This window comes from Arvicola amphibius, chromosome 3, assembly GCF_903992535.2.
Source record: "Arvicola amphibius chromosome 3, mArvAmp1.2, whole genome shotgun sequence".
NCBI classification, from domain to species: domain Eukaryota; kingdom Metazoa; phylum Chordata; class Mammalia; order Rodentia; family Cricetidae; genus Arvicola; species Arvicola amphibius.
In genome coordinates, this window is record NC_052049.1 from 129824481 (window position 1) to 129838108 (window position 13628).

At 45.0% G+C, this 13628-nt stretch overlaps 1 protein-coding gene across 12 annotated transcripts in view; it reads left to right on the forward strand.

Moving 5' to 3' along the window:
• The window catches only part of Tle3 (TLE family member 3, transcriptional corepressor), a 45520-nt gene extending 43546 nt beyond the window's left edge, over positions 1 to 1974 (forward strand). For all 12 annotated transcript variants that reach the window (XM_038322896.1, XM_038322900.1, XM_038322899.1 and 9 more), the window contains exon 20: positions 120 to 1974. In XM_038322896.1, coding sequence (XP_038178824.1) covers positions 120 to 227 — 108 coding nt within the window. In that variant the 3' untranslated portion in view covers positions 228 to 1974. The remainder of the gene's footprint in view (positions 1 to 119) is intronic.
• Positions 1975 to 13628: the final 11654 nt, after the last annotated feature.

Sequence of the window (13628 nt, forward strand, 5' to 3'; positions counted from 1 at the left end):
GAGTGGGCCGTGATTTTGCTCTGAGCCCTGGAGTGCCAGGGTGTACCCGGAGTGAATTCCTGTCTGTTTGCTCTCCACACTAAATGTCTTCCTCTTTCTCCATGTCTTTCCTCCTCCAGTCTAAGGAATCCTCATCTGTCTTGAGCTGTGACATTTCAGCGGATGACAAATACATTGTAACAGGCTCTGGTGACAAGAAGGCCACAGTTTACGAGGTCATCTACTGAACAAGGACTCTAACCGGCCTGTCAAACTCTGGGAGACACCCACGCAACCCTGACGGGGAGACGCTGGCCAGGCCCCCGAGGATGGCAGTGGAATGGGGGAGCAGCAGTGTGGGGCTGCACTCCAGAAGCCAGAGAGGACGCACGCCCCTTTGTGGATTGATGTGTCTGACAGACTCGATGGGCTTTCTCTTCTCCCCCTTACCAGTGCTGGCAGATACTTCAAACAGATTTATCTGGAGGCTTCTGCTTCCATTCCCCGCCCCCACAGACACCCTCATGAGTCTGTCTCTTCGTCCCCTTTCTGACCTGTCCCCTCCCTGCTCTGGGGTGGGGGACACTGGAGTAGACCACATTGTTGTTCTGGGGAGGGGTACCTCGTTTTCTGGTTGTGCAGTGCACGAGGTTTATGAACAGTGTAAATAAGAGACTGTGTTGCTGACCGGCCAGCGAGGGAGGAGGCCCCTTCCCACCGATGCTCGCCGTGTATTTTGCCTGCTGTATTTGTAATCCACTCATGGTGGTGGCTTTTCTTTCTTTCTTCTTTTTTATTTTATTTTATTTTTTAACAAATGTTCCTGTGGGGAAGGTAGGCAGAAAGAGAAAGTGGGGTAGGGGAAATTCCTGGGGATGGCCAAATCAGCCTGGCCTACTGGGAATACCTCTACACGGGTTTTACCATCAGTCAGGGCACGTAAAGATGGAGCGATAGGCAGATGGACAAGCAAACTCAGTACTGGGATGGGCCAGCCTGAGCTATCATCCACAGGAACAGCGAGGATTTCCTGTGGATTCCTCTTCCCTTGCCTTCTCTCCATCTCTCTTTCTGTCCTCCCGGGCCCCGTCTTTCTCTTTGGTGCACACTCAATCATTGTGAAGAGGAATGGAAGTTCAAGGGACTCCCTCTCGGACTCCTCCAGAGCAGCCTAGAAAGGATTCCATATGGAGGGTTGGGGGACACAGCGACTCAGCTCAGGGAGCTACCAGAGAAAAACAGCAACTGGTGTGGGTGCTTTTTTTTTTTAATTTGAATAAAAAGAATTAGAAGTGATATCCTTTCATAAGATGCCTTCTCCCCTTTCCTGCTTTTTGCCCTTTCTACTCCCTGAAGGGGTGAAGCGGGAACCCCCAGGTCTGTGAGTCTGAGAAGATGGGTTCTCTTCCCACTCCTGGGCGGGGCTGAGGGCCACAGCCTGGCGCACTGTGTTAACCTGCAGCTGTCATAGGCTTGGGCAGATGGACTGTCATCTGCAGGTATTGCCCCTTGGGTACCAGTGTTTGTGGTATTAGGTTTGTTTTGTTTGTTTTGGTCTTTTGTTGTTTTATTAAAGAAAAGCTAAAGACCGTGTGAGCTCTGCTGGTGGGCTCTCCATGGATGTAGCATATGGAAGAGAGTTTTTATATTGCATTTTTATGGATTATTTTATAATGTGGGACTCGGTGTAGGAAGGAAGAGCGCCTGTGAAACCTGCCCATCTCCAGTGTTCCAGCTGAGTGGCTGCCCCCGACAGGGTGGGTGTTGGGACATGGAAAGGCCATGGCACCCTGCACCTTCCTGGGAGAGGTGTGTCGTGCCTGTCTGGAGTCTGCCCGTCTGTTCCTGGGTTTCAGATGGTCACTGGCCACCACTTGGTAAGGTTCTAGCCAGGAGCGGGAGGGTGGAAGAGAGTTATTCCTGAAGCAAAAAGAAAATTGAAAAGTCATTGTAATGAGCTGTTTTTATATTTTTAAAAGTTACTATTTAAAAAGGTTGGTTTGATTGTTGTGTCTTAATTACCTTTTCCCTCCAGTGTGTCAGTCACTCCTGGGAAAGCGGGGACCATGGTTGGTCCACTTGCCTTCTCGAACCTGGGCAGCATCTCATCACGCAGCCCTATACCCGTGTCACCTCAAAGCCATGCATCCCTCCTTCCACCTCCCAAAAAGACTGAACAGAGCTCTTGGGCTTTCCATGATGCACAGCCTGTATCGCTGTCTTGGTCTAAGCACCAGGCGGAAGTAGGCTGAGAACCCCTGGATGAGATGGATCTCAAAGGGCAAGCAGGCCATGGAGCAGCACCAGCCTCGTGTATGGCTGTCCGTGAGAAGCCATTGGGCAAAATCATTGAGAAATTTCAAATGAAATATAAGAGTGTCATGACCTTCAGGATCCTGAAAAATCTGCATTTTTTTTTCAAGCCTCATTAATGTAGGTGTGACCGGAGGCGTTCAGCCTCCAGATCACAAACGTGCTTTTAAATGTTGAGCGAGGCAGACAGGGCAAGGCCAGGTGAGTGATCTCAGGAAGGCTGGAAAGGCAGAGATTGGAAATTAATTCCCTGGCCTTCATATACCCCTTACTGAAAGAAGCCTCTCGTAGAACCCAGGATTGTAATGGTTCTCTGCTTGTTACTGTGTCAGTCACACCAACAGTTGCCTGCTGTCCCTTCATGCATGGGGAGTAACTCTAAACAATTAAGTGAGGGTCTCAGGATGAAGCAGTCTGTAGACAGAACAGCTGTCCAGTTGGGTCATTTTGCTCAGGAGAAACAGCTCAGTCCTCACCACTATCTCCTCTGGACCATCCCTTTCTCCACCTAGAATATAGCTAGAAGCCAGTGGCAGCCTCTTGTTTGGAGTTGGGGCTTGTGGACCTTGGAGGTGGGGAAGGTCACACAAGTGACAGTCCTCGCTAGGACAGAAGGCCACTGTTAACTCCCATTTCTGAAAGAGTTTTCAATAGGCTCCTTGGCCCAGAAGAAGATACCTGGATCTGGTCAAGGTTCCAGGGAGAGAAGCCAGATTCCGTCCCTGAATCCTATAGGCACCATAGTGTCTCTGCCACCCACCAGCCTCAGGCAAGCTCGCCAAGCCTGTCCCATGTCAGTGCTCACCAGCTTCCGTGGGTCTCCCCTCCTGCACCCCCTGCCCCATTCATTGACTTTAGAAATCAGTGCTTTCATGACGAGGCAATTCAGCGCAGCCAAGGGTTACCAGCTATTCCTAGTGTGCCTGATGGGTCCTGCATCACCTTCAAGCTCTGCCCCTGAAGAGGATGAAGAGTGGTGAGGGGCCTGGGTAGCATTCTCCTCGGCTTTTCAAGAAGTCACTCCCTATTAATTTGCTCTTAGGCTCTTGGCACTCAGCCTTTACAGTATTCCATGCACCTTGGTGCCTGTGGTCTCTGCAGCTAGGTCTAGCTGCCCAGGTCAGACCTCAGCATCTGGCAGCTCGGACTAGCTTGTCAAGTTCAGAGCCTGAATAGTGGTGATGCCTGGAGTTCTTCCACTGTTCAAAGCAAGGTCTTCTCAGTGGGAGGAGAGTCTGCGCCTTTATTCCTATTGGGGAGTGTGCAAGTGTCCAGGCCACCTGTGAGGGCACCTGACTAGACCAGATTCGGCACAACACCCCCTCTGCTGTTTTCACCCCCTGGATACCGCCATCTCCTGATGATTAACTATAAGGGCTTGGAGTTTGGGGTTCAGGGACCTGGGTGTTAGGGCTAAACGGGTGCTTCATAAGGCTGATGGGTGTTAAAAAATAGCCACTACCTGTCCCAAAATGATGAGATTATAGTTTATGCTTTTTAGGAACAGGGATTTGGAAAATAACATTTAAAATATAAACTAAAGCAGACAAGCATTAAACTTTAGTAGTTATTTGACCCTCTTTTTATTTTGGTACTACAAACAAATATTCTACACTCAAAAAACAAACCAGGAAAAGGACCAAGTGTAGTAGCAACATGCCTTTAATCCCAACATTTAGAAGGCAGAGGCAAGTGGATCTCTGTTAAGTTCAGGGCCAGCCTGGTCTACATAGCGAGCTCTTCTGTCCTCGTGAAGCAGTTAAGAACTGTTAAATCAGCTGGCACAGTGTCTCATTCCTGGAGTCCCAGTACTTAGGAGGCTGAGGCAAGGTGACTGCTGGGAATTTGAGGCTAGCCTGGGCTGCATAGTGAGTTTCAGGTCAGCCTGGACTACAGAGTAAGACCTTGTCTCATCTCCTCTCACCCTAACTGCACCCCAGCCATCAACTCCAAATCATAAATTATAATAAAATGACCTTTGGTGTCTAGAGGGAGATCTACATCGAGTTTGTTGTTGTTGTTTTGTTTTTTATTTTACACAATGCATTTAAGCCCAAACCATTTCAACCTATTACCTGTCACTCTCAGGACAGGAAGGGAGGAGGAAGCTGCCCACTGTACAGGGATCAATAGCTTGTTTGGAGGATTCTAATCCAGGGAATGAGGCTTCCTGGGCATCCACCAGTGTTGCTGATGAAAGATTTCTCATGGGGACCAGATGGCTCAGAGTGGCTATAGAACTATTCTAGAACTCACCTGCCCGTCTTGCTCATTCTCCCATCCACCAGCGTTCTCACTCATCTGCTCTTTTACCCGCCCATCTACCCACTCGTCTATCCCATCCATCCACTCAGTGGATGCTTATATGATAGAATCTTGTATGTTGCCAGGCCTAGTTCCAGTTTAAGCATCAATATGAATACCTTCACATCCATTGAGACAGTAACAAAGTCAGTTTCTATGCTGTGTGTTGGCATGGCAGAGGCTTTACCTGAGCAAGAGAGTGAGGGCAAAGAGGCCTCAGGAGGAGCAGGAACTAAGCATACCTGAGGATCTAGGTGGCATGCCAGAAGGAGGTGAGGAGGGAGAGAAGGAACAGCATGTTCTGAGGTCTGGGGAAGAAGCATGATCCCAACACCATACCCAAGCCAGCCCGGTCTAGTTCTTACTCCACCTTCCTCCTTGCTCCAGCTCAGCTTTCTTGAGCTTCCAGCTCTTGCTGCCACCTTCCCTGTTGGTGTTCCCTGGCCCAGGAGTCAGGCTGAGTATAGGCTGAACAGATGGTTCCCACTTAGCCAAGGGATGGAGGTGAATAGGGAGGAGGAGTAGGAGGGTTACAGCTCAGGAGCAGAAGGACCAATGCCCATGCTGGACTCTAGACCACTGGGTTCTCAATGAGCCTGACATTAAAAGACCCTGAGATATGTTCACTGAGCATGCCCAGGTCCATGTCTGGGTTGCATACCCATCCTAAGCTAGCCACTGCATTCACAGTTACCATCTGCACCCCATCATCCCCCTGCTTACTTTAACTGGCATTAATGAATCCACCATTTCTAATACCTGACCCCCTGGCCAGACAGTGAACTGTGAGAGCAAGAACCATGTCTTGTATCTACACCAGAACCTAGCACATCCCAGCACTTAGGAAGTGTTAGTTGAGTGAATGAGTGTGTGATTAAGGCAATGCTCATATTCTACAGTGTTTTATGTATTTTGATTAGAGCTTCATAAATAGCTCCTTTGCATGTCTGTAACTGTCCCACCAACCCCATCAATAAGGGAACTTTATGAATATGTTCCTTTTGTCCACATCACACAGATGGAGAGTCCCTATGACATTGATGTTGGTTGGGATGGATGGATGTGAATGGAGGGCTGTATGGATGAAAAAATGGATAGATATAAATGAATGTGTGAGTGGAGGGATGGGTAGGTATGGATGATGCATAGATGGATACATGGATGGTTGGATCATAAATGGATGAATGAATTGTTTAGGAATTTGGATATGTGGATGTATGGTAGATTGACTCATGAGAACATCCTTAGAGTGCAGAAAGAACTGATCCCTTGGGGGCTGGGGAGATGGCTCAGAGGTTAAGAGCACTGGCTGCTCTTCCAAGGGTCCTGAGTTCAATTCCCAGCAACCACATGGTGGCTCACAACCATCTGTAATGAGATCTGGTGCCCTCTTCCTGACTGTAGGCATCCAAGCAGACAGAATACTGTATACATAATAAATAAATAAATCTTAAAAAAAAAAGAACTGATCCCTTTGGGGGAGGGGATTAGAAATCTTGGGGTGATGAGCATGGGAAAAAAAAACCCAGAGATAAAAAGAAGTCTGTCCCCCTGTCCAACTCAGGCTCTTTCAATTTTAGTATCTACTACCTGCTCTCCCTGGCTCAGAGCATGCCCTCCCTTACTAAGAGGAGAGGACACATGGAATGTGGACACAGCGTCTCCTGGAATTCACAGGTGGAAGTGTTTGGCTATATGTTTCTATGTCTCAAACCTATTGTTATTAGATTTGAAAAAAGCAAGACTCAAACGCCCAATTTTGACAATAAAACATCAAACTAAACATAGATAAGCTGGCCCAGGGTCTGTGGAAACGGCTCAGTAAAGTGCTTGCATGGGGAGCATGAGGACTTGAGTTTGAATCCCCAGTTGTTATATCCACCTGTTCTGGAGAGTTTCATGTCAACTTGACACAAGCTAAAGTCAGGTTGGAACATCAATTAAGAAAATGTCTCCACACGATCGCCAGGCAAAATTGGGAACTTGAGGGTTGGGCGAGACTGGGCCAAGAGAAGATGGGGAGAGAAAAGTGTGAAGGGGAGAATGGGGGGAGCTCGGAGGAATGGGATGCTTGGGATACAGGAAGGGTGGATATGGGAGCAGGGAAGCATATATCTTAATTTAAGGAGCCACCTGAGGGTTGTCAAGAGACTTGACCCTAGAGGGGTTCCCAGGTTTCCAGGGAGATGCCCCCAGTTAGTTCCTTGGGCAGCTGAGGAGAGGGAGCCTGAAAAGGCCAGTTCCTATAGCCATACTGATGAATTTCTTGCATATCACCATAGAACCTCCACCTGACGATAGATGAAGAAAATGACAGAGCCCCACATTGGAGCACCGGACTGAGCTCCCAAGGTCCTGAGGAGGAGCAGAAGGAGAGAGAACATGAGAAAGAAAGTCAGGACCGTGAGGGAACATCCATCTGGCGATAGATGAAGAAAATGACTGAGCCCCACATTGGAGCACTGGACTGAGCTCCCAAGGTCCTGATGAGGAGCAGAAGGAGAGAGAACATGAGAAAGAAAGTCAGGAACGTGAGGGGTGCGTTCACTCATGGAGACGGTGGAACAGAACTAATGGGAGATCACCAACTCCAGTTGGAATGGGACTGATGGATCATGCGACCAAACCCGTCTCTCTGAATGTGGCCAACAGCGGGGGCTGACTGAGAAGCAAAGGACAATGGCGCTGGGCTCTGATTCTTCTGCATGGACGGGCTCTGTGGGAGCCTTCTCAGCTTGGTCGATCACCTTCCTGGACCTGGGGGGAGTTGGGAGCACCTTGGTCTTAGCATAGAGTAGGGAACCCTGATGGCTCCTTGGCCTTGAGAGGGAGGGAGGGGAGGTATGGGTGGAGGGGAGGGGAGGGAAGGGGGAGAAGGATGGGAGGGAAGGGGGAGGAGGAGGGGAGGGAAGGGGGAGGAGGAGGGGAGGAGATGGAAATTTTTAAATATAAAAAAATAAACCATGAGGAAAAAAAAAAAAGAAAATGTCTCCATAAATTGTAGACAGGCCTGTAAAGGCAATTTCTTAATTAGTGATTGATGGAGGAGGGCACAGACCATTGTGGGTGGCACCATTTTGGGGTTGGTGGTCCTAGATTTTATAAGAGAGTAAGCTGAGCAAGCCATGAGAAGCAAGCAAGTAAGCAGTACTCCTCCATGGCCTCTGACTCCGCTGCTGCTTCCAGGTTCCTGCCCTGATTTGAGTTCCTGTCCTGACCTCCATTGATGACAAACAGTGCTATGGAAGTATAAGCCAAATAAAGCCTTTTCTTCCCATCTTGCTTTTTGGTCATGGTATTTCATCACAGTAATAGAAACCCTAACTAAGACACCAACATATCTAAAAAGTTGGGCATGGTGTAGTTGAGCATCTATCTCTAGCCCTGGGCATTTGATCCTGGGGGACTTGCTAGCCAATGAGTCTAGCTGAAATACTGAGCTCCAGGTTGAAGAAGCAGGTAAGGGAGATATCCAGATGTCAATCTCTCTTCTCTACATGTGCCACACAAGAGAGCTCACCCATGTACACACACATACAGCACATACATAAAAAAACAATGTGTTGGACTAAATCAATTTTACTAGCACACCCGAAAGAAAAGGCCAGAAGACAGAATGAGGCATTCCCAAGCTCAGACTAGCACCCAAACACCGTAAAGCAAAGTTTCACCCAATGATGAGAAATGGAGGTTTTAACAAACCTCAAAGAAAAACTGGTGGACCACATGGAGAGGAATGACCAGGGATGGAAAGGGTCTGGACAACATAATTGACATAATTGACAGTGTTATGAGGCAGAGTCACACAAGCAACCTTTGCAAAGCACACGTTGTTTTCAAGGGCACAGGTGACTCAGGCTTACCAGTGAAATAAGCAGATAAAGTGTCTTACACAAGCCAGCACCCATTCATCACTTTTTCAAAATGTATTGAAGATTTTATTTCTATTTCATGTGTACAGGTGTTTGCCTGCATCTATGCCTGCTTACTACTAAGTGTATTGAATTAAGGGAGAAGAGGATATCAGATTCTCTGGAGCTGGAGTTCCGGATGGTTGAGAGCCATCACATGGATGATGGGATTTGAACTCTGGTCCTGTGGAAGAGCACACCGTGTTCTTTTTTTTTTTTTCCTTTCCTTTTTTTTTTTTTTTTTTTTTTTTTTTGGTTTTTCGAGACAGGGTTTCTCTGCAGCTTTTTTTTTAAGAGCCTGTCACCGTGTTCTTAATAGCTGAGCCATCTCTCCAGCTATTGTGACTTTTCTTAAAGTATCAAAATAGAAAGCTACTAAGGTTAGCTACACTAAGCATACAGCCAAGTATTAAAATACAATAAAGTTTCAGAAGTATTATTTTACCAAGGATAAAAATCAAGAATATTCTTTTTATGACGTAAAATTTTTATTAACATATATCAATAGTACAGAGTAGTGGGTTTTGATATGACATTGTCAGTGTCTGTGCTTTGATGACATTTAACTCCTCAATTAACCAATGCAATAAGGCAAAATTAAGTGACAAACAAAAATACAGTGATTGAAATAAAACTGGGTTGTAATCATTTGCAGACATCTTGCTGCACAGAGAGAGAATGCACAACAATTAAAACAAATAAGCATTTAGTTAAGTGATGGCATCCAAGTCAATATTCATAAATCAGTAGCACTCTTACTCATACGCAGAAACCAGTGGGAAACCCAACATAAAGGAAAATGCACTTAGAACAATAAAAGCTACCCATGAATAAATCTATATAAGATATTTATGGAGAAAAACCCACACCATTTTATCAAAGATTTAAAAAAAAACTATAGATCACAAGCTAAGCTAGTAAGTGAAGAGAAAATTCAAACTCATTTAAGAAGCTGCCTTTCCAAGCAGTCTATAAATGTAATAATAGGCAAACTCTGAGCAGGTCGTTTTCTGTGTAATCTGACTCTAAGATGTATATGAAGGGTAAGGAGCCAAACTATCAAATATGACTTTGAAGAGAAACATGGAGGGAGATAATCATAAAATAAGAAGACATCAAAAAATAACAGGAAAGTGTGCTATTAGCGCAGTGTAGACAGACCAACAGAACACACTTGTGTGAAATCCATAGATGGACCCTGTGTAGACTGAAACGCAGATGGTGGTAGCTTCAGCAGAGGAGAGAACTGTCAACAGTATTTTCTGGACAATGGGCCACCTTAGTCCATATCCACAACGCAGAGCTCAAACCTAGGACTGCACGTGTTAGGCAAGTATCCTACCACTAATCTACATCACCAGTCAGTAGGCCGTATTTATATTGGGAAAATGACTCGCTATCTCACAGAACACACAAAAATCAATTCTGGTGGGAGGTTGTTAAAGACTTTTTTAGCTTTTGGAGCAGAATATTTGTTATTGTGTTGGCCAGACTTTGCATCTATGTGAGAAACAAACAAGCAAACAAACAAAAACTAACAACTTCAGCAGGAAAGATTTCTCTTCACTCACAGTTTCAGAGGTGTCAGCTCCAAGTTCTTGGTTCTGTTGATTTGACCTGTGGAGGAACAAAACATCTTGGCAGCAGTAGCCCATAGAGAGGCTACTCACCTCATAATAGACAGGAAGCAGAGGCAGAGTAAGAAGGAAAGGCCAGGGCAAGATCTCAGCAGCCTACTGCCTCCGTTAGATCCTGCCTCCTACTGTTCCTCCTCCTCTCAATAGTCTGCTCAGATTTTGAGCTTATCGATGGATTGAGCCATTCATGAAGGCCAAGCCACCATCAGGGTCCAATCACTGTCCCTGGCTGGCAGCTAAGACTCCATGTATGATTCTGTGGTCCTCACAACCCTCAGGAGAGAAAGGACTGTTGAACATAAAAAAGGAAGTAAAGCTATCATGAGTGATAGGTGGATAGATGATTGATAGATGAATTTGATGTTAAAATTCAAAATGCCTTTACAACAAGAAATGCCACACAAGAAATAAGAAAACAGCAATAAAATAATAGGAATGCAATACTTACCACTAGCAAAATAAGAGCATCTAGGTTGTATAATAAATGCAGTTCTTCCAAATCAGTACAGAAATGTAAAAAGCTAAAGGAATTGGTAGAAGACATTGGCAGAAATCCACAGGTCGGCTGGTAAAGATTCAGAAAGTCTCCATCTTGCTAGGTCTGAGGGAAATGCAAATTGAAAAAAAAAAATCACAGAGGGAACGATTCACTCCCGTTGGATTGGCGAGTGTGTAGGTTTGACAGTAGAAGCTGCTATGGGGATGGGGAAAGAGTCATCTTGTCAAATACTTTGTGAGAGTGTAAACTGGCTCTACCACTCTGTAGAGCAACTTGGCAATCTTGAAGTGGAAGCTACATGCCCCCAGAACCTGGCAACTCCATGCCTAGGAATGGACCCTAGAGAAATTCTTCAGCAAATCTACAAAGAATTGTGTGTAGGACCTGTGTTGCCTCCTTATTTGAACAAAAACAACTAAAACAACCTGTTCCTTAAATGGGAGAAAGGATTTTTAAAACTTAGACATTTTCTTATATGATGAAATCATTTACAAGTATTAAAATGCATGAACCAGAACTTTATGTATCAACTAGGCTAAGTCTCAAAACATAATGGTGTTTGAAAAGAGTGAGCCTCAGAGACATGGTTCTGTTTATATAAGACGTAAACCCACACAAAATAACTATTTGAGCGTAGACATTAAATAGACATCCAGATAGATGTTAAATAGATAGATAAACGGATGGATTATGGATAGACAGACAGACGGACAGACAGACAGACAGACAGACAGACAGATAAATAGACAGTTATATAGGCAGATATAGATGAAATGGATGACATACAGATAAATAGATGATGATAGATATTAAAATATATTAGTTTATATATATATATATATATATTTAAAATTTTGAGAAAAGAGATAGCCTGAAAGATCTGGACTCCATCAGGAGTCAACTCTACAATGGTTTCTAATGACTAAAAGGGTCTAGGGTAGCGTGGCACTCCAGTGGCAAAGAATAAAGCTCCTAGAGCTCACTGGGTCACCAAGGTCACACATGCCACTTGATCTCTCCAGTCTGCAGTCCTCCATCTTATCACCCACCAAAATATACTAGAGGCTACATGAGCCATCCCTGGGTGTCCCATCATGGCAGCAAGAGCAGGTGTCTTACCCAGAAACAACGTGGGTAAGGTTTGATTAGCTTTTCATTGTGAACAACAGACATCCGACAGTTGAGGGGACAATGTAATAACGCCACATAGTCGTCACCCGCCCTCAGTACTACCATCTCAGGGAATTGAACCTAACCACCCAGTTCATCCACTCATGATGCAATCTCCTCCACTGGACTTTTATTTGGGAAGCCACAGACATTTCATCACTGAAGTAGTAAAAATTTTACCAGTCCCGAAAGGTAAGATCTAACTGTAAAATACAGCTGGATACCATCAGTTACAAATGAACAGTAATTTTAAATGGTGTTGCTATGTTTGAATGTGACACACTCTCCACTGGCTCATGTTTTTTTTTTTTGTTTGTTTGTTTTTTTTTTTTTTTTTTTTTTTTTTTTTGGTTTTTCGAGACAGGGTTTTCTGCAGCTTTTTTAGAGCCTGTCCTGGAACTAGCTCTTGTAGACCAGGCTGGCCTCGAACTCACAGAGATCCGCCTGCCTCTGCCTCCCAAGTGCTGGGATTAAAGGCGTGCGCCACCACTGCCCGGCTAGGCTCATGTGTTTGAACATGGCGTCCAGTTGGCAATCCTGCTTTGGGAGTTTGTGGAACCCTGGTATTTCTAGCAGAAACAGGATCCTAGAGACAGGCTTTGATATCCTGTAATATGTGACACCCTCTTCCTGCCTGAAGATGTAAAGACTAACTGCCCAACTTTCTCACTGTCTGGCTACAAGTCACTCCTACTGCCGAGCCTCTGCCCACCATCGTGATGGATTGAAACTGGGAGCCAAAACCATCTCCCAGGTTCTGTCAGGCATTTGTCATAGTTCCTACAGATCCTACAGCCTGTTTAGACTCAGGCAGGGTTTGTAGAGTCTTAGAAAGCGCATAGTTATCTGGGAATTTCTCCTTTTGTATGATGGCCTTCACTTATGATCATTATGTAAATTCATTAAATAATTAGCCTAACTAGAATCCTATACCAGAAGCCCAGGTCTGGAATATCATGACTAAGTAGGTCCAGCTTCTCAACCCAGAAATCAAAAATTAATACTGTGGCAGATTTTAGTCTACAGTGCCCTTTCGGGTTGGTGTAGGTCACACATTTCAGTGCACATTCCTGGTTTCTAACAAAATAATTCCTACTGTAAAATAATTTTAAAAAAGAAGAAGAAGAAAATCTAATGATCTACATGAAGGCTACCTTTTTTTTTGTATGTACTACATTCTCTGGCTGTGTTTCACACGACACACCATCTTCTCCTTGGCTAGACTAGTGTTCTCCTAGGGCCTTCCTCATTGTACTTAGTACAATCTGTTCTACAAAGTCCAACAGAGATTTCCCAAACACCCTGGCTCCTTGCTGTTCCTGGCTCCTTGCTGTTCCTGAATAATTTCTTTCTTTCTTTTTTTAATTAGAAGGGTTTTTTTAATTTTATGTTATTTTTATTTTATATGCAATGGTGTTTTGCCATGGGGGTCAGGTCCCCTAGAATTAGAGTTACAGACAGTTGTGAGCTGCCTTGTGGGTGCTGGAATTGAACCCAGGTTCTCTGGAAGAACAATCAGTGCTCTTAACCACTGAGGCATCTCTCCAATCCCTGAATAAGTTCAAATTTCCTTGCAAAACCTAAATGGCTTGATTATACAGAGTTTAAATAGGCAAAAGCAAAGCAAAGCAACAACAACAACAACAACAACAACACACACACACACACACACACACGTAGATCCAGGGTGAACTACTGGAAAGGATTAGGGGATTGTACTTTGGGTCCACCCACACACTCATTTCTGTCTTCACTGAGTAACAGTAGGAAGGAGCCCTAAGTTGAGAGATTAAGAAAAGTCCCAAGAATAAAAGG